The 24,068-nt window shown below is 43.3% G+C and overlaps 1 protein-coding gene across 3 annotated transcripts in view; it reads right to left on the minus strand.

Annotated features, from left to right (window-relative positions):
* Positions 1-24,068, minus strand: part of UBA3 (ubiquitin like modifier activating enzyme 3) — a 304,096-nt gene that overhangs the window by 230,721 nt on the left and 49,307 nt on the right. For all 3 annotated transcript variants that reach the window (XM_085624784.1, XM_085624783.1, XM_085624785.1), the window contains 3 exons: positions 23,845-23,925; positions 19,911-19,993; positions 4,519-4,599 (listed from right to left, as the gene is read on the minus strand). In XM_085624784.1, coding sequence (XP_085480910.1) covers positions 4,519-4,599; positions 19,911-19,993; positions 23,845-23,925 — 245 coding nt within the window. The remainder of the gene's footprint in view (positions 1-4,518; positions 4,600-19,910; positions 19,994-23,844; positions 23,926-24,068) is intronic.

Below are 24,068 nucleotides of genomic sequence, written 5' to 3' on the forward strand. Positions count from 1 at the left end.
CTAGTCTAACTCTTGAGGCAGAGACTAATGGATGGATCACCAAGAAAGAAGCAGATTACCTCAATGTTCGTGATCCTGTAACACCATACTTCTACACGTTGCCTAAGGTCCATAAAGGAACCTCACCGGTCCCGGGCAGACCTATTGTGTCCGGGATAGGCTCTGTTCTTGAGCCTCTGTCCAGATTTGTAGACCACTTTCTACAACCATTGGTCCAAAAAATACCATCATACATCAAAGACACCAGTGACATCCTCAGAACTATTGAAGGGTTTGAACCTAATGGGGAGATTAGCCTCCTGGTTACTTTAGATGTGGAGGCCTTGTACACCAATATCCCACAACAGGCAACCCTCACAGTGATTGAAGCGGCCCTTCGCAATGAGGAATGGTCATCACCCACACCTGTGTCATTTATCATGGACCTTGCTTCCCTGGCATTGACGGAGAACTTCTTTGAATTCCGGAATGAGTTGTTCCACCAATGCCAGGGCACTTCAATGGGTAGCACCTTTGCCCCTAGCCTGGCCTGCCTATACATGGCCGCATTCGAAGAGGAGATCATCCAGAGCCCCACCAATCCTTTTTATGACAACTTGATCATGTGGAGACGCTTTATAGACGATATCCTCATTTTTTGGAATGGGCCGTGTACACTATGTGATGATTTCTGTCAATGGATTAATTTGCAGAACCCTTATTTAAAATTTACTAATCACATCTCTACGACCCACATAGCATTTCTGGACCTAGACATCAGATTGACCTCTGGGGTACTATCAACCAGCCTTTACAAAAAACCTACCGATAGGAATAGCCTCTTGCTTTACAGCAGTCACCATCCCAAGGCACTGAGGGATAACTTACCTTTCGGTCAATTTCTCCGGTTGAGGAGAAACTGTAGCTCATTAGTGGACTACAAAAAAGAGGCAGATATCCTAGCGATTAATCTAAAAGAAAGAGGTTATCCAACTAACACAGTTACAAGAGCTATGAAACGCGCTAGGAATAATCCCAGAGAGGCACTGCTAGAGACCAGGACTAGGGAACAAACTGACATCCTGACCTGCGTTACCTCGTTTACCCCATCTTCCAATAAAATGAAAAAGGTGATCAAAAAACACTGGGGTATCTTATCTTCTGGTGAACTTTCTTTACCTCAACCGAGATTCGCTTTTAAGAGGACCCAGAATCTGAAAGACATGTTGATCCATACAAGACCTGCCAGAAAAGAAATACAGAACCCCCAGGGCACTTTATGGGGGCTTCCACCAGTCGTTGGACACTTCCCCTGTGGCAATTGTACGTCCTGTAAACAGACGATTACTACTAAGGAGGTTACCTTATCTGATACCCTTACTTGGTCACTGACACGCCACACGAATTGTAATTCCACCAACTGCATTTACCTATTACAATGCCCATGTGCACTGATTTACATAGGGATGACGACACGAGCTATTAAGACACGCATCACCGAGCATAAGAGTAATATAAGATGCTTGAAGGAGACCACAAAACTGTATACCCACTTTAAGAGTTTACACCATACACCGGACTCCCTTAGATGGGTCGTTTTGGAGTCACATCCAAGAATTACAGCACAAGCGCTGTTCAAACTCGAACAAAGATGGGTTCACAGACTTTCATCTGACAGGAGAGGTTTGAATGACGATATACCGTGGGGTGCACTGACACACTGATATATCAACACCCTTCTACAGTATTTTCAATGACCCTACAGTCTTGTACCGCCCCTGATAGATAATGGGTGGACCGAGTTATTTACTGTCGCGAAAGTTACCTCCGAATGTCGCACACCAATAACTGGACTCCCCTGGTGCGTGAACAGTGTAACAGTGACTCCGGAGATACCTTGGTCCAACTCACATCACATACTCTTTTCTACGATGCATACAACCAACACTACTCACACTGTCGAGTTGACCCATACTCTATAAACTTAACTACACAGGACCTCACTGAAGTGAATAATACTCCTTCTAGGGTCCTTTGATCCACTGTAAGATCCGGCTGCGACTATACTTTTCTGGTGCGGATCCACTGCCCCGTCCCAAGATAACGCTCACAGTCAGACTTAACAGGTTGATCTAAGCCACATACTAGGAACCACCCAACACGGCGCCTTACACATTCTACCTCTCAAGAGAGGGACTAGACTTTATCCAGGCAGTTCCTTGTGCCTTACAAGATACCTTAACTATCTTGACTCGACCTGATACGGATTCAGTACCCCGTTCCAAGATGGCGCCCATAGTCACACAACACTTGGGTGGGACCTCCTACACGAGTCACATGACACTAGACGCCCAATCAGTTTACACCCACACTTGTCCCAACCGGTTCTTATTGGAACACTGGATAGTGAACACCACTTTCCGGTTTCGGCGGAGCGGGGTAGGTTCAAAAACCACCCTTGGGCAACAGAATCGTAAGTAAACAACTGTTTGGATCGCGTAGCATTGATCGAACGGACTGGGATCACTAGACGCTGGATATACAGGTGAACGCTGTTCGTGTGGCTATCCGACCCTAACGCTGAAATGGGCTGCCAACTCCCGTGGGCGACGCATTAGGCTTGGGGTTGGATCGCTCCTCGAGCGGTGGGTCCCTGTTGCCGGGGGTCTGGGGGATCATAGCCTACCTGTTCCCTCGACCGCACCTAGCACTCAGCAGGTGTATTGTGTTAATATACCTACCCAGTTGAGTCTCTTGTTTTAATGTACATTACAGCAGGCTACTACGCCATCCCAAGAGGCTCGCCACGCAACGACTGGAGCGGTACTAGCTCAATCTTTAGGTGAGCGTTTTAGACCTTGTTACTATAATTCGGGTTGCCCTGAATTTAAGTCTTTTAGATCACTTGACACAGTGTCTGACACTGCATCCACTTATGCATGATCACTATATTCGAGCGTAATTGCTTCATGTATAGGGCATGCATACGAGGAGTCTTTTGCTCCATATTACCATGTTTATACACGACAAAGTATTTTTAATGTTTTGTGTTGGCCTGTTATGTTTATCTCTCCCTTTCCTTTAGGCCACTCCTTTGCGGAAGTGTTAGATTTTCCACACTTTCATAGGGTAGATTTGACCAGGCACATACACATAAATGTGATAGCCTGCTATACACCCTCACGTTTGTAGATAGTTTACACCACATTGGTCCTGATGAATTGCCGTTGGATCCTCCTGACCATTAGGCGAGAAACATGTTGACTATCTGAGTTGAGCGGAGCGAGTCTTTGACCCACTGTGTCCAGACTACCGCCACTCATATCGTTTTTAAATAGGGTGGTTTACTGACCCAATAAACTCGTTATTCAGACTAACCAACCCTGTTTTAAATACACTCACCAACGTCTACACCTACCTGGCCCTCACTTGCACTCAACTTTCGGCAAGGAACAAAAGATCTCCGATAAAGAGCCCCATCTTTGGGTGCCCGTTGGGAATTGCAGCGCCGACCAGACGAGGAGCAAAACCCAGATGATGAAGCATGATACCTAGCTTGCTGGGTGTGTGAGGGTTTTAGTTTCACCCTTGTGGGTCCCCCACCCACCACGTGCATTAAGTCCTCAGGCCACCTAGATATAATCTTTTACTTTGTCTTCACCCTGGGGTAGAGTGTACACTTCACACAACCTCCCCTGACCAGGAGGAACAGCATACTCTTTCTTTCTTTCTTTCTTAACTATTCCAGGGCATGTATGCTGGACCTCATTAAATATAGCCCACCCGTTTTTACTTCCTCTTCCTGGTTGAGTCATCATATGGGTTCCCTCCTCACACCGTGGTGTGGGCTACAACTCCCAGAAGGAAGGAGCAGAGGTGTTTTCTCAGAAGAGGAGCGTTAAAAGATGGGGTGACTGAGGGGCAGTTACAATAGAGCAAGAAAGTGTGATTTAAAAATGTCTGTCAGGATCCAGTGAAAGTTTATTAAGAGGTCACAGCGACATGATTAAAATGCAAGAGGAAGTAGGCGTGAACAAATATATCCTGGTCTTACAAGGTCAACATGTTTCTGCCAACAGGTGTTTCACAACTTATGAGCTTGCAGTCTTCAATCACTACAACATAGAATTTAAGGCAATACGATAATGAAAGAGCATATTTCTGGAATATCTTCAACAAAGACACTGGTGGCGTGTGTGAAGAATGGGATACATAACCATACAAATTAAGCTGCAATTTAGAAATAAGTACCCTAGATGTCAGAGAACCACAAAAACACAATATCACGCAGTAACCATGCCTTCAAGCAAGAAAATGCCATTTGATGCACTACCTTACCAAGTATTTCAGTGAAAGGAAGAAACTTAAGTTCACTAGGTCATGGTCTAAAAGGGGCATGAACAATGTTATATGCAATATCTTGGCTTTTTATGATAGATATCCAAACTATACTGGGGAAATGGAAATCTTTAGCAATTAATGTCTTAACAAAAACAAACAAAAAAGTTAAACTGTAACTTTTCTTGTTCAAAAGGATACGGAACAACATTACAATCGGTGATTCTATTGTTAATAAACTCAGCAGCAACGTCCGCCTTGGGTCTGCCCACATCTTTGGCTCTGCAAAATAAAGAATTATAAAACTTTCACAAGACTGCTACCAATAGGTAAGATGGTATCACAATTTTAGTATTAACAGATTTAGGATAATTTTTAATTTTAAATTAGGCAGATTGGGAGTCAATTGTGCAGACATCCAAAGAGCTCTATTGGCTGAAAGATAGGTATCAATGGGGAAAAAGTGGAATATCAGTAACGGATATTAATGTTAACATGTTGTATAAAGAAAACAATAATGCACAGACCAAACACAGAGTGACCCATAGTGAGGAGAGAACTGTCTGTATTTTCAAAAAGAAAAAAGTCAGTTACAGGATTTCCGTTTTTGAAAATAAAAAACACAATAAGTTTGGTACACAGCTCTGTCATGTTGAGGGAGGCTTTGCCCCAAACTTCAAAAGACATTGACAGGAACCGCTGTGACGGAGGTTCTAGCCAATGCTTTAGGAATTACCGCCAGCTTGGCGGCCATATCTAAATTTGGCAGGTGGCACCTCAGTCAGGGTGACTGATTAATTTACTCTATCTCCCCGAAGGAGAATTGGGCTGCCTGCCAACTCTTAAATCAGGCCGCAAGTCTTAATTTGAAAAATAATGTCAACGTGTTATAGTTACAATGCACAGGAAGTGAGGCCTAAGTTTAGTGCCCTGTGTTTCCATTATGTTCTGTAGGCAAAAACAAATTATGTATGACATCGAAGGCTCTATTTTTAACATGGGAAATGTTTTCATATTTGGCTGATTAATCCATTCTAAAAAAATAAAAATAAAGAAGCTTTTAAAAAATGATCACCCCACTACTCCCTAGTATCTCAATTTTTTGTAGTTGAAGAAAATAATTTGTTTTTGTTGTGCTCCTAAGATTAGAAAATGTATTCAAGGACATGGATGTATCAAAAACTGGTAAACATTAGGTCTATAGCTGCTCTACCACAACGGCTTCAAACATGTGCAGGCACATGCAAAAGAGAAAATTGCTCAATAGCAAAACCATGTTCATGCTTCTATAAATCCACTCCACAGTTTTTCAACAGCAGTCAGGCAAACAAGCACTCATCAATGAACCAAAATCCTGCATATGCTTCCACCAAAACACACTCAGCCACCGACAGTCTCACACCTCCAAAGTATACTGTGTTGTATAAGTAGAGTGACAAATTGAACAGCAATGAGACACAGTTGAGACACATCTGCACAGTACTCAGCAGCCTCTGCCAATACAGAACTTGGAGGGTTATAAAATGAAGTTGTGGATTTTATGTTCACAGTCCACCAACTTACAGGATGAAATGGTAAATGTTTTTGATAACATCTTGTGACGAAGGTTTGATACAGTTATTATCGCTCTCCCTTCCTTGAGGCCCTATTAGAGATTACAAAGGGTCTCACAGAATACCAAGTGTTGGTCAGTTAGTGGAGGGGTCAGGTTTGAACAAGCCCACTTTTTTAGGCCTGATAAATGCTACAGATCATTTTAGGCACTTCAAAAAAAAAAAATTAATATATATTATTATTTTTTTTTGAAGTGCACAAAATGATCCGTAGCATTTATCAGGCCTAAAAAAGTGGGCTTGTTCAAACCTGACCACTCCACTAACTGACCAACACTTGGTATTCTGTGAGACCCTTTGTAATCTCTAGAGATATATATATATATATATATTCACTCCCCCCTCCTTGTTGATTCATGTGAAATGGTACACAAAGCAATACATTTGTCTTAATAATCAGAATTGGATTATTAAGTAGATTAGGAAAGGGATTCACAAGTTCTATTGACGAAAATAATGTTTTCGGATATTAGAATACTGGTAAGATTGGTACCAGTATTCATAACAAATAAAATTACCACTAAGACCAATTTCCTACATTTTAAAAATGTACAACCAAAGAACATTGGCATACATATTCAGAGGCTGAAATAAATCATTTTACAGAAGGAAATATTGAAACATATCTGAAAGAAATGCATTGATTTTGCAAATGTGAGTATTCAGAAGAGACTATGCAAAGAAGCATTTAAATAGTGGCTAAAGTCAAAGGGGAAGATTTACTTAAATACTAACAAACCAAAAGACGATGCGCGGATTATGTAATGAAATAATAGCATAAAGGTTGTTATTAAACTCGCAGTCAATGAGAAATATTAACTAGATGAAACTAATGAAGAACTGAACACAATAGTTCCTCTAACAAAGCTATTAGTCCATCAATAAGTCTCAACAGAAAAATTGAATATTGGAGCAGCAGCGGTTTAAAGAAGCTGGTACGAGCCTGTTGCTCAACATTTCAATGTCCTAATGTGCTCTGCATTTCTACTTCGGAGGCAGGCAACGACGGAAGGGTGGGGGAGGCGGGCAACGACGGAAGGGGGGGGAGGCAGGCAACGACGGAAGGGGGGGGAGGCGGGCAACGACGGAAGGGGGGGGAGGCGGGCAACGACGGAAGGGGGGGGGGAGGCAGGCAACGACGGAAGGGAGGGAGGGCAAGGCTACAACCGCAAGGGGTGCAAAGCAACAACCGCAAGGGGGGCAAGGCAGCAACCGAAAGGGAGGGCAAGGCAGCAACCGAAAGGGAGGGCAAGGCAGCAACCGAAAGGGAGGGCAAGGCAGCAACCGAAAGGGAGGGCAAGGCAGCAACCGAAAGGGAGGGCAAGGCAGCAACCGAAAGGGAGGGCAAGGCAGCAACCGAAAGGGAGGGCAAGGCAGCAACCGAAAGGGAGGGCAAGGCAGCAACCGAAAGGGAGGGCAAGGCAGCAACCGAAAGGGAGGGCAAGGCAGCAACCGAAAGGGAGGGCAAGGCAGCAACCGAAAGGGAGGGCAAGGCAGCAACCGAAAGGGAGGGCAAGGCAGCAACCGAAAGGGAGGGCAAGGCAACAACGGAAATAGGCCAGGACATCCGTTGATGATGCATCCACAGTCTGTCTGAGGGGAAACCCCTTGCAGTGCCTCTAAAGGGGCACAAATGGTGGTGATACTGCCATCCAGATGTGGAGAGATCGAGGGAGCGCGCAGTGGCTCTACTCTTTGAAGCACTAGCGGGCGAAGTCAGTCTTCTCACTAAAGAGACCAGACCCGTCAAAAGACATATCCATGAACGATGCCCATCACCACCCAAGGCCAATGAACCAGTCTCTTCCGCCTAAGTATTAGAGGGAGCAAATCAGCCTCATGTCAGTGCAAGTGTCCCGTCCTCTGCCCTCTTGTAGGTCCATATGGAAAGTGTCATAGTTTACCATCACCAACATCGTCAAAAGTTGGTTGGCTCTGGTCAGAGTCTGATCCGTAAAGTTGCACTGGTTGGTGGCTCCTAGGCAAAGGCACTGTCTTATTAGAGTCAGAATGCATGGGTGCCGGGCACGCTGGAACAGTGCATGAAAGTGGCTTAAGCTCTGGTCAAGGCGAACTGGAGTCAGACAGAACATCGCCGGTGCCAGTGTTGACAAGTCGATGCAGGTTCAGGAGGCTCAGACATCGCTGAGGGTGGACTTGTGGCAGTAACCCGAATGGAGGCCTCTGTGGCTCCATGAGAGACACAGGCGCACCAGAGAGAGGAGGAATGGTGTCGAAGATGTGGAGCATGTCCTCTTTAAATGCCTCAATCTATTGCGGATCATGAGTGACTAGAGAGTTTGGGGTGCATTGGAATTAGCTACAGAATCAGCTCCTTTATAGGGGACTGGGAGCGAGATCACTAGGGCAACTTGACGCCCTCGCAATTTCTAAGATAGACCGTGGTGAGGCTTGGACTTCGTGCTCTTTTTCCTAAGATTTTGCCTTAACTGAAGACAGAAGTGGGAACAGGTTCAGGTCTTTGACTTTGAGCGGAAGCAGCCCTCACGCATCTTCCTTCATTACTCGGCAACGTACATCTTGGCTTCGCATTCCCTGATCGCCTTCGGGTGCATCAGGGTACACATCTCACAATTTGGGTGTTGTGGTCCAACCCCAAACACCAGAGGCATATCTCGTAGGAACAGTCACAGACATTTGTTTGTGACAGCCCTTGCAAGGCATAAACATAGTAGTTGTAGAAGAGGACAAACTCCCTTGCACACTGGGAGGAAATTTGAAGAGAAAAGGTCAACAAATGACAAGAGTAAGTAGGAGCTACCTCAAGATTGGCTTATGAAGGCGCAGAAAGAAAGTAATGGACATCAGTGTACCGGGGTGGTGCTTACATGTGGCTTCAGTTGCCACTTCCAAGGCTGAGTAGACAAGAAGCCAAACGACTCCATCTACCGGCACACAGTGGCTATGGTGAGAAATCTTCCAGACCCCCTCTGCCATTTCCTCCGCGAAGGGGGTGGAAACAAACGGGCGGCTGAAAAGTTTGCTGCACCTTGGCGAGAGGCCATTAATAGCTTCATTTGCACTTCACCAAGCCCCTTGAGCAGCCCCATAATCTGCGGCAGGTTTTGAGGAGGGGCTTTGTCGCTGACCTGTGTGAAGCTCTGCACAGATGTGAGGGTGCTCGAAACTTAACATGTCTAGGAGGAACCTGCAACTGGCAACAAGGATACATCTGCAAGTGTGCAAGTTTGGCCTGAAAGCAGTGCAGTGCTCGCTCAGTCAGTGTGCCCAGGGATGGCTCAGCTCACAGGTGGTGTGGGCCATGCTGGCACAAGGTGGGGCTCAGAAGTGAAGCACACCACAGCAAGGAGACCGTCAATTGGAAGCTGCCCCCTCTCTTAATTCTAATGTTCCCCTCTTCTGAAATCACACAAAAAGCTAATTTTCAAATAAATTTCAAAAACAGCAGTGTTATTTCCAGGCATAATGTGGGAGCCCTGTGAAGACGTTGTTTTGCGGAATAATGAGAATTAATTGTATGTGCGCAAAGCACTCCAGCCGGATAGCCCAGTGAGATAAAGTGATGATATGGAAGTAACGGGTTTCAACCCCAACAAGGATGCCTCAGCCTTTCATCCTTCCCTGAGTACCGCTGAAAAATATACTAATAACACTGGTTATAGACTGTGCTTATAATCTGCAGGAGTGTGATGTAACACACACTGCAAAATATTATGAGAGGTATGTTATGAGGATATGGGTGGAAAAAAGCAATATGTCCAATGCAGGGAGAATCCAAAGGAAAAGGAATGTTGCATACACTGGATGTGCAATGCTGTGCACATAACACAAACCTAGAGGCGGTGCCTTGTTGCTAATATCCATATTCATACGGTCAGAGAATCGCTCCACAGGAGATACTTTTTCCTTGCTGCCCGAAATGGTCACGTGAATCAACATGGAACACTATTAGCATCAGGCTAATAGTTAGGAACACCCAAGAGAGATTCTGAGAAAGGAGGTGGGGTGATTTGTATTAATGAACTTGCTTAGGGTTGAGGAATATTTAAATACTTAGCACAACACAGACTAGCATGTTGTTATTGACTTGGGTTTCCCTTTTAATGATGTTGTGTACTTCTGTGGATTTGGCACAATGTGCTGGGGTGTTCCCAGGATAACTTATCGTAATACAGTGTCTGATGCACTTATACGTGTCAAGTTTCAACAATGTTTCCGCAGGAACGTCATGGACATTAAGAAAGATCCGCAACTTCCCTGAATCACCTATTGCACCCAACAAGGTCAAAGTGACAATTGTAGCCCGGGGAAGAAGGGAAACAAAACAAGGAGAGAGAGAAGGGGTCCCACGTCGAACCCCAGGCTGCAACAGAACCAGACAAGTCAAGGCACAAAAGCTGTAGACCAGAGAGAAGAACAGAGAACTGGTAAGTATATCCCTTATTCTCTCTAAATGTGCTATTCCATACCTTAGGATTTCCCTTCTTCTAAGTCATTCAAGTAACTGAGGTTGACAGGCATGTGTCTGGAGGGAAAAATAAGGAACTACTTAATTAGAGTGAGACTTAAATAACAAGCATTTACAATGCAATATGTCTCGCATTTACACGAGTTTGAGCTATTGGCATTGTAAATGACAATACCTTTTATTTAGGATTTGTTTTTGAAAACATACATAAAATCAGTAGCGGCCCGTGGAGGGAGTGTCGCGGGGCAGATGGGCAGGGCGGGGGGTAGAAAACTCCGGCTCACCGGTGTAATGTAAATAAATAAATAAAACGAATTTCATTGCACGCGGTGAAACGCCAAAAAAAACTCATAAGACGCAAAGTGTTTTGGCCAGAACTGCACAATTTTCAGTCAAGTGCCAGGCCGGATTCAAACTGAGGTCTCCAGATTAATAGCTTAGTCACCAGACCACATCTCGCTCCTTAATTCATGCACTAAAACATAAGAAAAGTTAAGTTCAGAATGTAGTTGAAAAGGCTTCAAATATTCGCTCTCACTAATGCTTGTGAACACTAATCTTCGAACTATTTTACCGTGGGTTTTAAGCCATGTTCCACGTGCTGTGCAGTGGGTAGAATCAATGCAATTTACTTCATTATGTACAGGGCACGAGTTAGGGGTACACACGGGTGGACAGCGTCCACCCACTATTTTCAGAGGGTGAACACCGTTCACCCTGCCAAGAAGTTGGGCCCGTTGGGCACGTTGTCTGCTTTTGATCAGTAGCAATGTGAAAGCAGGGAGGGGGATTTCTCATTTCAGACTCCTGCTGGGCCCATAACAAAGGCCGAATTTGAGGGGTCATCAGGCCCTCCTTTTGTTCGAGTCTCTTGGCTGGGAGCAGTCAGGAGCCTCACACCTAGATGCAAATGCAGCAGGGAAAACAAAGGCTCACACTTCACACATACTTAAGAAAGGCAGCTTTTCACTTTGTTCATTCCCTGTTAGAAGATATGCATGCGCTGTTAGAATGTCAGATGTGTTGGTCTTTCCCAGTATTTACACACAAAAAACAAATTACATGTATTTAGTGCTTGCTTCCCCGGAGGAGGCGTTGAAATAATTTAAGTACCACTATTTTTTCTTGTATAGCCCTACTCATCCCAACGCAGGACGTCAAAGCGCTTTACATCACACGTGCATATTACAAATACAATAAATTATATACGTTTGTAAATAAATGTACAGGATGTGTTAAATAAAACTGGTGGATTACAAGGTGTCAAAGTCACATATCATCTTCCATAGCACACTGCGCTATTATTCTTGAAATGCGCTCACATGTACTCATAATAGACCTGCTAAACATATATGTGATGGCTTAAGATCGGATGCCACGTCTTATGATGCCACTTCCTGTAAAGTAGTGGCTGTGAGGCCATTTCATGTAATTTCAATTCCTGTGATGCTATGTGTGATGTCATGCGCTGTGATGTGATGTGCCATGATGTCACGTGCCGCGATGCCACTTGCAAACTGCCTAACTAGGTTAGTCCCCCTCTTCCTTTTTTTAGGACTTGTGCCCGGATTATGTAGGTATTCTACATCGGTATCACCTTGATTGTATTGACTCTTGGCGAGGCTTAGGGGAACAATGTACAATACATGTGCCCATGTCGTGGTGCGTATGTACCACCCTACTAAGGCGCCCAGTTGCCCGGGTTGTTTACCACATGCCCTGGCAAATGTTACAAAATTAACACATACCCTGGTATTCACAGACAATCCACTGAACACAGAGAGGAGGCAAATTTGTATGCATTGCGGTTTAGTATTGGTTAGCAGCCTGTAGCAGAAAGCAAATTAGTTAACCCAGAGGGTGGTTATTTTTAAAAGTCGCCTTTAAGTTCGTTTAGTGTCACGCTGTCTGTGTTGGTGAGCGCTATCAGTTTAGAAATGCTACTGCCCTCAGCCATTGCAAAGTTGTAGTCCTACTTCTATGACTCGAGCCAGGGGCATGTCCCCTTTCATCCTCGAGCCCCAAACGAGCAGAGCTTTAAGGCGGCTTCTTGCTTTTCGTGCTCTACCATCTTTGCAGACAGAATTAACAAGTCTTTAGAGCTAGAGAGGAGGCAGTCATGCAGAACACGAGGAAAGGCGCAGTCCACCATATGCGAAGCTACAGCTCAGCATGCTGCGCTCCCGCAAGTATAAAAAACGAGACCTAAAAGGCGGCATTGAAACCGATCGCGAAAGTGAAAGCGATCGCAAGCAAACAAGCCCGCGAGTTGTTCGCCTGTGCCACAGCGAAACAAGTGGTTTCAATTATCGCGCCCGTGTCTGGGCACGATAATTGAAAACATATGCTGCTGCTGCGCGTAACAGATACCACTAGGCCATGGGCAGAGCAATGCGCCCGCCTTTGGCCTATTGCGTTCGGTCTTTGTGAAAAACACGCACGCAAAGTCCAATAGCATGGCACAAAAGGAAAAGCACACGCTCGTGCGTGTGCTTTTCTTAGGTCAGTTTCCAAACCCCCTACAAGAGGTCTCGTGCTGCGCACTGCAACGCTAGGCGTGAGACCTATAAAAAGAGTGAAACGGTGGAGTTAGTCATAAGATAACGAACCCACTTTATAACAAGGCTTCTGTTTGCATAATGTAATTCCCAAAGTAAATGTTTCCTAATGGCCAAACAAAAGGTGTCACCTTAATATTCAGGTAAAAATAACTAATTGTCTTTTTTCTTCCTTGTAACAGGTAACTTAATCCCAGGCAGAAAGAACGGATAACCACAGCATCAGGAACACAGGATCGGATAAGTATACACAAGGGGCAAGGAACATTGAAATAAATGTCAGCACAAAGCGCTGTTACCGTCTTGTTCAGTAATGCAGCTGTCTATCTTTTCTATTCTTTGTAGGTAGTGGGTAGAAGGAGAAAACTGAGTCCACCAAGCGGAGGAGCCGCATGGAACAGGAACGCAGCTTAGACCACGGGTGGTTAACAGCGCAAGGGAAAATGAGGGGATCGAAAGCACAACCGAAGGAGAGGAAGATGGGTGGCAGGGGGAGAGAAGCCGAGCAACTGCAAGAGTGCACAGAGAACACACACCTATAGATCAAGGCACATTGAGATTAACGACTGGGGGGGGGGGGGCGGGGGAGCACACTGGTGGGGAGGGTAGGGGTGGGTAGAAATAGTCGTTCTGGATTTCGGGAGGGTTGTGGGGAAAAGGGCTTAAGGGGGATGGTAGGGCGGAAGTTGGCAAATAATAGGCAACGAGACTATGGGTAATAATGTAAATCATTGTGGTTGCATAATATGACAACTTTGTAGGGATGAAGGGTGGAGCACAATCTTTCTGAATAATGCTTACAACACCTGTGTAAGAGATGATGTGGAGATGGAAATGGAAAATAATAAAAAATGTATTTTAAAAAAAAAAAAAAAAAAAAGGGGGAACAGGAACGCAGAGAAGAGAGATCCGGGAAGGAAACAACGCCGCAACGAAACAGGACGCGGAACCTGACACCCCGGAAGTGCAATGTTAGATCCAGAAGGTAAGCAACACTCTCCCGAAACAGAAACACGAAGCGTTACTACTCGGGGGTGGCTGCGCTTTGACCTGTCTGGCCATGCACCGCGCATCCGTGCCCCCGTGCGGCCATGTTTGTAGTTCGCCGGTACCCCCGGGATCGACAATCGTGACAATATGCAATATTAGTTGTGAGAAAGTTCCTCTTTTGACATGGTTAGCCTCCACTTTTTGCCTGGTACTGAAGTGGTTTCAATTGTAGTGCACAGGGTCCCTGCCAACCAGGTCCCCTGTGCCAGTGCTTCTTCACTAAAAACTGTTCCACAATTGGCCCTTCAGCCCCCTGTAAGTCTGTAGTAAATGGTACCTGGATACCAAGGGCATTGAGACTGAAGAGGGTCCCCTACGGACTCCTCTCCTAGGCCATGCAGACTGCCACTGCAGAATGCATGGCCTGGTGCAGACAAAATAAAGTCGACATGGCACACTAGCACTGCTTAAGATATAGATAAGTCACCCCTCTAGGAGGTCTTACCAACCCTAAGGCAGGGTGCACTGTATCCCAGGTGTGGACATATCTGCTCATTCAGATATGCCCCTACAGTATTAGGATCAATTTCTTAAGATTTTAAGTGCCAGGGCAGCCATAGAGAGTACATGGGCTGGAAACTCGACAACTCAAGTTCCCCAGCATTATGATGGAGTCACTGAAACCAGAGTGCTCCAACCACTCTCTGGGACCAAAAACAATGCACATCATGGGCGGAGGTGTCACAGCTGCTCCCCCAGGATGGGCCACTGCTCGAGGGGGAAGCTTCAAATGCTTGTTGCCTTTGTAATGCGACCCCCAGCCTCTGCTGCTAGCAGCAGATGGCAGTCCCGGTCTACAACCCCACTTTGGGAGGGAAATCGTAGGAGAATAGGAGGTCTGCCCACATTTGCCAACTCCACCCCTAAGGTGGGGGAGGCGAGGTGAGGCACATCTTTCAGTCCACGCCATTTTGAAGATGGGGGGAGCCCTCCAATCAGGGCTAGGACTATGCCGCATCCCACAGGAGGGTGGCAAAATAGAGGGTGTAGTAACCCCAGATGAGGTGCTCATTGGCCCTACCAGTTACTCCCTTAAAATGCCCCCTAAAACTAGTATATAGGAGGCTCTCTCAGACCTTGAAGTTAGATCTTTGACGACCTGAGAAGAAAGAAGACATTCCTGTAGCCGACGCTGCAAAGACGTTTGAACACAACTGCCTTAGCCCCAGCCCTACCGGCATGTCTCCAGCTTCAAAGAACCTGAAACAAAAAGACGACCTATCTTGCAGCCAGAGACTTCTGAAAACCCTTGGAGGACTGCTGCCTTCGAAAAAAAGACTTCAATCTCCCGTGGACAGCAGAATCCCACAGTTAAGAAAACTTCACCCCAGCAAACTTCACCCCAGCATACAATATACAGCATATATGCCATTGTTAACAAAGAAAGATGTTGGAAACTTTGCTCACCAGAACTACAGGGATGAAGATTTGCGATTGTGTTCACTGACGAACAGTGGTATTAATGATGTGCGCTGACTAGAGGCATCTCCCTAAAGATCTGGCACAGGCGGATACATTTTAAATAACATATTGATCTTTGGTTTGGAAGGGACTAATGAATGTGTGATGCCACTAAGCAGACTCTAACTTTATGCACTTAGCATGGATGTGCCCGGCGATATAATATTGGTGCCAGGTTATTGAAATAGTATTGATCTGTGGCTTTGGCCACATCCCTTTATTAGCATTATTGAGCTACTTAGAGATATTCAAGACCCAACGAGACTTTTCACTTTTGTAGCACTTCTACTGACTACCTGTGATGGCAGAATTAGAAACAGGCCCAAACTATGAACCAGGGATGGTAAAGTGTGGATATGGTAAGAGTACCGATCTCAGACTCCGATTCCTCTGGTGACGAGTTGAATAGCAAATTGATACACTCAACTATGCAAAAGGCTCACAATGTGATGCTCTAATATTAGTGCACATTAATGGATATAGGATCAAGCTGGCAGATTTTTAAAAGCAGCATATAATTGAAAGGTTGCATCAACGATTTGGAAGGTCTGACACTTTTTCCAATTTTGACATAGAAGAACAAAATCAACGTTTTTCCTTACCTTTCACACGCTAGTTGCATTTTGCAAACGATACGATAACGGTTTTTCTGGCTGCCAATGTTTATTTAGTTATGCTAACATTTGCAAAGTGCCTGTGCAGCTCAGATCCAACTTGAAAGCATTAACTAGGCAATAGAAAGCACCACTACATTGCAGACTAGAATCAGACAGCTGTAATGAAGTTGAATTGAGTGGACCTAAGGTCTACTTTCTTGAGAAAACATTGAGGTCAAACAGACAGCAATTCGCATATTGGGAAAGTGCTACAAATTATTAAAGCATTTTTAATTAAATCAGTTAAGGATCAATGGTTACTATTGATGGAAACATAAATTTAAACGTTTTTATTTTAAATAAGCTATTGAATTCCACACTGCATTAGGTCCTTTCTTAAGGAAAAACAGGTACCACAGTAAGTAACTGGATTGGAGTTTGGACTACCCCAGCTCTTACGGCTTATAGGTAAAACCAGCAGGATCTTCTGAGAAGCCAGAACTGCAGTAGCTGACATTAGTTCAGACATGTTGAGAACACTTGCATGTCAAAAGATGGTTCAGATCTTTGGCTCAATCAACCCAGATATAAAGAATAAAGCCATGCTACAGATGGTAAAAAAAAGAAAAAGAAATTCTGGGCCCATGTGTGGCTCAAGCATGAGGCCAAGAAAAGTACCCATCTGACAAATTACTTGGTATTAAAGCCCGAACCCTGGTCAGAGTCATTTCTCGATCTAACATTTTCCCCTGAGAAAAGGGCTTTATACCTCAGGACCAGATTAAGAACTCTACAGGTTCGGTACTTCAATAAGTCCTGGTCCAAGACCTCCAGTCCTAGAGAACACATGTACTGCTGTTCTTTGGGTGGCCCAGAAACAATATTGCAATTTATGTTTCTCTGTGCTACAGCGTTGGATCTGCAAAGGTTTTACCACCACCCAGTCTTCAAAATAACCTGAGGAACTGCAAGGCTGCGTTAATTTTCTGCTACAGACTGGATGGAAATTTACCAGACTGTAGCATTCTATTTACATGGTGCATGGAAGGCTACAAGATCTGACAAAAGCCGTAGTTGCATTATTAACGGTCACAGCAAGTTATGATGCAATTGATCCTGCCAGGATATGTTGGTATTACCATATAGAACAGCTTACATACATTAATCCACCAACAGTGAGTATGCCAGCCAGTCAGAAAAAGAGGTCAGAAACATGTATACGGAACCTCTGCTATTTCTAACTGGCATGACCACACAACTAATGTATTACTAAATCACACTGGGTTGGATCTTCATTTTCCCTGAAGCCTAAATTTTACTTCTGTATGCTAAGCGGGATTAATTCTTGTGCACCAGACCCTAACTTTGGACCCATGTCGTTAAACTGTGGCAGATTTCCCATACGATGAGTGTCTAATATCGGCTTATGCACTTTATTAATGTGATCAGCAATTAGGCTCAGGATCAGCCATGGCTGGACACTTAGCTTGTTGTCCTTCCCCCTTTACAAGCAAAATTAGCTGTAATTTTCTGGCTCTTCCTCCTGCCGATTCTAACTTGCACCTGTGCTTTAATTCCAGCATTAGCACTGTTTGAGGTTGTAGTGTGATTAAGTGTTTTGATCAACTGATGTCCCAAACTGTTCCTGTCGCATTTATTTATTATAGTAATGCACACATAGGCTCAAGAATAGCATTAGCCGGTCTATCAGCCTGGAGACCACTATCTCCTAAATTCACAAGTCTAGTTGCTGTTCTCTTCTAACTCTATTGGTAGCCATTTTTAATCCGCATTCACATTTTGTTACATGCACTTGTACTGTCCAAGATGTGTCATGATTAACTTTAGTTTTAAAAGTTTTTTTTAGGTTGTTTCATATACATGGATTTTATGGGAAATATTTTCTTTTAATTGTGATGGCATAGTTGCTGATACAATAAAGCTTACTTACTTACTGTAACAATTGTGACCTTTGTAGTTTTCTACAGAGGAAGCATTGCTCATGGCCAAATAACTTTTAAAAAAAATCCCTGAAATAACGTTGGCTTTCATGAAGCCATTGAAACAAAATGTTATAAGACAGGAACAAGGCTTGCTTGTCTTGCCTTTGGCGATCAACACAGAGAAACCCATTTGCTCCTTACGGCAACCTAGCTGACTGCATGACAACAGATCATCTGGCCAATTCACAAGGGGGTAGGTAAGATCAGCATGAGAAGGACCTTCCTATATGAAAGAAGAACGGTCCTGAAGTACTAAAAATTGCACTTTAGGTTGAAAAACTCTGATTGATGCCCCCCAAAAAAGTAAACATATACAAATTGAATTGTGCTATTTGGTTCTTACAAGGTGGCCTGAATCGAAACCTACAATGCTGATGTCGAGAGGATGCTCTTACTCTGATCACAAGCATTTTCTCTTCAACAAGAGAGATGTAGAGACCCATCTCAATTCTGATCATTTGCCATGATTAAAAAAAACTGACTAGATCCTTGAAAAATAATCAGAATATGTGAATGTAGTTGGGACACCAATAGCAGGAGAGAATCTTTCAGCCCACCATGCAAAACACTTCCATGCTATTCTGGAAGCTTTTGTGAAGGATGTCATGGAGTCTTTGGGAGCTAATTTGGTCTTAAAATAGTTTAATTACTAAAACGTACATCTAGACTCAAATCGTTGCACAAACCTTAATCAAAAAACATTCAATAATCTGAAATCCAAACAACAAACATTATTCTAGGCACTGTTCTCTACTAAGAAAATTTGTCCAATTTCATAATATTCCATTATGCCACAGCATGAACAACACATTTTGCCAAAGCACAATTAAGATAATTGAAATAGGCAGCACACAATAGATGCAATAGTCTGACACACGACCATTACTAAGATTCAAATCGGTAGAACCAAAACAATTTAGGAGAGAAGTGTTCCAAGTTCACTGTTTCTCATTCCAAAAGCACCTGCACTGAAACACTTATAGGAAGGATCATTTGACAGGATAGCTTCCACTTGCATTCTTGTATAAATTTTTTTTTAAAAAAAGACATGTTGGCAAGACAAAACAAAATGTTTAAATATGCCTCTCGAAAGCGTGGCACCTCGGTTTCAACATAAAGCCTAGTCAATGGCATGGCACCTTCCTGCAGCCTATGTGAGAGAACTTGGAGCCTTTAATTAAAAGGTTAATAATAGGAGCCATCTGGACCATATAAAGCACATTTTTTAAGTAGAAAATGTAGCCCCACCATTAATAACCAGAAGGCTGTTCTGAGAAGCAGGTTATTACTTGCTACAACTTACAAAACTGATAAATCTGTTTTGCTTCCACAAGTAAATGCATATTTTACTATTAATCAAGAATCTGTCTGTTTATTCAAAGCAGCTGTATTGGACTACAACCACAAACGTAGTTTTTAAGGGACATTTCAATGCATTTCCCCCCCCAACAAATGTAAATGCCCTAGACATCACCCAACTGATCTACATATTTTCCAAAACATTTACCTTTATATAATAAGTGTGAGGCCCGGCTTTTTGTGGTCATTCTTCAGCATTTGGCCTCCCCCCTTTGTAACCAGTGACATGAAAAGGAAATATGGCAACCATGGAACAGGTCTGATAAAGTACCTGCATCTCAGTGACAAGACGTGAAGTTCCTATGACAGACATGTCGCTGGGCAGTAATAATTACTAGAGTTTACAAAACTTTTTTTTTTTTTCACCCACAACCAGAGTAAATGTAAAATTAATTCCTAAGAGGATTAGTGGGTTGGAGGCATTTTATTTTAAATATAGTGTTGCCACATTAAAAACACATCGGTACTAATAGGTGATTCTACTGCGAAGAAAAAAAAAATACCTGAATAAGAACTGTCTGTTTAAGTTAGAAACATCGATGGTATCCATATCAATAACATGGATTTGCCTGAAGCCAGATAATGCCTGCAAAAAAGAAAAACGCAGAGATAGAAAAATAAGTTGAAGTTTAACTGAACAACTGCAAACAGTTTATAGAGCTTAATACGATGTTAACATCTCGAAAACAAGCAATAGGCAGCCCCAAAAGAAGGAGCAAGGAGTTGGGAGCAGTCAGGTTGAACGCTTGAGGAATCTAAAAAACAACCCTATACCAGGAGAGAAAATTGAATGATAGGCTGACAAAATGTAATGGTTTTGAAATGCTTAAACTGGAAGAAAGACTGGGAGGGTTGTGTGGAGGCAGAGTGAGCTGGGCCATAAAGAGTGTGACTGAGATAGGAAAGCTCCGATGTGCAGAGAGTACAATGCTATGGAAAGGAGAGAGCTAGGATGAGATGGAAATGTTTTGTCATCATCTGACAAGACCAAAAACAGCAGATGACCTGCTTTAGACAACAGGAATTCAGCGACCCATGTATATACTGACAACACACATCCAGGAAAACATTTATGAAACAGACATCTTGTGTGTGCAGGTTCACACATAATATGCCAGGATATCATCAACACCAGCTATGCAAACTTCAACTGATACCTGTCATGAGCATGACATTCCATCTCAAGTGCAAACTTGTCACACACCCTGCCTTCACCAAAACAGAGACAAAAGGTAGACTGAATTTCCATCCGATGAAGACCCATCCCAAACATCCCGATACTCTCCTGCGCTCCTCCATCTTCTTGTCATATTCACCTGCTCAAATCAATTCAACATAATTTCATCCTGGTTTGTACAGAAAACATTTGCTTTATAGCTAAGATTGTACTCTATAAGTTCGGCATGTAGGCCCTTGGCGTAAGTGACCTCCCATTGGGCCACGTGTTGCCTCACCTAAGTCACCGTCATAAAATGCCCATATCTTTTAATCTGAAAACTACTGGCAAAGGCAGTGGAAGTATGAACAGGTGCTCCTGCCGCCACATACCCAGCTACTGAAGCCATCCAGCTGCTATTGCCATTATATGCCGAAGGCTATTGTAAATTAGAAGGTAATAGGTGAATACACAATCATACGCACAGATATTGCAATTTAATGAAGGAGAATGCTATCATACGCATAGAAATTACTAATTTTCCCCAAGCACTGCCACCATCAGCCAACTATTGCTAAAACATGTCCAGGTGCATAAAGCATATGCTGGGTTGCACCATCAAACTCCATTCTGTAGCAAATGCATGTGCTATGACATATGCATTCACACACAGATGTACACAATGAAACATGCATGCACTAACATGCACAAGAAAAATCAGAGGCACAGACAAATTTAGAGTGCATGACTAATAAGAGGCTGGTGTATTTGAAAGGTTGTGGGCATGTTCCAATGATTTGATGCCTTTTACTTGTGTACACAACCTACTGCAAATCGAGTTAAACATTATGCAGCCCTTCGCAACACATTCCTAGGAATACCAGTTTTAAATGGCTCCCACAGTGGAGCATAAGTGGCAACACATCTTTGATTTATTTCAAAGAACGACTGAATTTTTGTCTAATCTCTCTGGGCGAAGTCAAGCAGGACTATTGACAAGCACTGACAGGAGAATGGTCAGAGAGTGTCCTTAGAAGATGTGCAATGAAACTAATCCAGCCTGCCACATCCTTAGTACCCAGCCAAAAATCTATTCTAGATGATGATCTATGTGGCAGAATGAAACCGGAAGTCCATGGCGACAAGACAGATTCACAAAAGGTTTAGTAGCTCATACTGGCGCATTAATATTGAGCAGCAAACCCCTTGCCTGATTTTGCTTTCTGGCCCCACGTCTCATAATATATAGTTCAGCATGTAAAGTAAGGTTAAAGTCACCTCCCCATATAATCAACTGTTAGGAGACAACGGATTTCGTCATTACGTTAGAGAATTTCAGGATTGTCATTATTGAGTGGGATATGTATTGTAATTGCATTTATATTGAGCTTACTACTCATGACTAGGCGTCGAAGCGCTTTTCGGTGAGTAGCACGCTATTCCAGAACACAAAGGATTAGTGGTGAATTAGTATAGTGAAATATGAAAGTAATTTGAGCAGTGGAGGATATGTTAGTCAGTTATTTTGGATTGAAAAGGATAGTGCAGGGATAGAAGAGGCAAAAGGTTTGAATTTATATGGCGCTTGCTACCCCTGATGTGGTGTTGAAGCGCTTTTTCAGCAAGTAGCATGCTACTCCGGAACCCATAGAGGATTAGTGGTGAATTAGTACAGTGAAATAAAGTAATTTGAGCGGTGGATAGGTTAGTCTGTTATTTGGTTTGAGAAAGATAGTGGAGGGAGAGTAGAGGGAAAAAGGTTTGCATAGCACTTGCTACCCATGATGAGGTGTTGAAGTGCATTTTTGGTGCGTAGCACGGACCTCCGGAACCCATAAAGGATTAGTGGTGAATGAATATAGTGAAATATGAAGTAGTTTGAGTGGTGGATATGTTAGTTTGTTATTTGGATTGAGAAGGATAGTGGAGGGATGGAAGAGGGAAAAGGTTTCCATTTATATACTGCTTGCTACGCCTGATGAGGCGTTTAAGTGCTTTTCAGTGAGTACCACGCTACTCCGGAACTCAATCCCAAATATGCCGCACGCCAAGTATTCCCTGAACAATTACACATTGTCCCACTTGATCTGAACTACTGTCAAGCTATTCGGAATGCAACTTTTTAACAGAATATTTAGCCTCCTAGAGTAAGTGGAAAAGAAAATATGACCAGCTAAGAGCAAGGCTGCTTGGACGTTCTCCAGCAAGGTGTGTCTTGGTTGATCAACCCTCTCACAGTCGGTGTCATCATCTTAAGCACCAAAGATCTTTGCACATTAATGCCCATCATGCCAATATTTCATACTTAGTGGTTGTTGCCGTTAACACACAACCCAATGTCGAGCCCACCTTCTCAGTGACAATCCCCTATAAAAGTGCCATGGCTGCAGTGCCCAGAAGGCGCAACGCAACCAACAACAGCCAACAAGGTAATCCACATGGCTCAAAGCTTGGGGTGGTCAGAGCAGTAATAAACTAAACTTTTAGCCTAAATTACAATAACGGCTGCCACCCGGGGAGAAAGTCCAACCAGGCCCCATCAGGTCCTCATACAGGGGCTGGCAAGCTGGAGGCTACCATCTTCCTCAGTATATGAGGTTATTAAGACATGAGGCATATGACATTGCTGGCTGTCAGAGGAACGCTGCACGAGCAGGTACCCAAGTATTTAGTCGCTAACGCACTTTGTGCGGAGGCACCAACTGAAATGTTTTAGTTTTTTTTTTGCCCGGTAAATAACTAATCTGTTCAGAGTCAGAAGTGCTGAAAAAAGGTTTCATCTGAATGGAACAGTCACGTGGTTACTAAGCCTTGTAATTCACAGCTCGTGTTCAACAGCCACATCATTCAAATCATTTTGAGTATAGCCACATTAAAAGGCAATATGATCCATTAACCCTAAACACTGTCCTAACGTACCCGAGTTAGAAAGTTGTAAGCAATCTAGCACCAAGAAAAACACCTTATTGGTAAATGGTATCTCACACTTTTTAAGTAAATAGCAGACTAAGCAATCAAGGGAAATTCACTTTTTTGTACTTTATTAAATCAGGAGGACTAACGTACTGAAATGCAGAAACTATGATATAAAACCTTAGTTTATGAAGACGTATAATTCTGGGACCACAAAAATCATCCGGAGCTATGTCCATGAAATATCAGTGTTAAACATCGAAGTGCTTTCAAAGTAGCATTTCAAATAAATAGAACAATGCAAAACATGCAACAAAATACACAAATGCAATGAATTGTGCTTAAAGACATTAATAATGTCTAGTTACCAAATTTTTCAGTAGTTCACATCCCAATCCTCCAGCCCCAATGACAAGAACTTTGCAGGACTCTAACAAGAATTGGAGAGACTGAAAATAGAAAAATACATTACAAGTCTAAATAAATAAGTATCACAAGTGCAGTGAAATATAATCTGTTCCTGAACAATTATACAAGGGTTTTAAAACATTACAGAGTAGACCATGAAATGAAAACATTAATAAGTAGTATG

This window comes from Triturus cristatus, chromosome 9 (assembly GCF_964204655.1).
Source record: "Triturus cristatus chromosome 9, aTriCri1.1, whole genome shotgun sequence".
In the NCBI taxonomy this organism is placed as follows: Eukaryota; Metazoa; Chordata; class Amphibia; order Caudata; family Salamandridae; genus Triturus; species Triturus cristatus.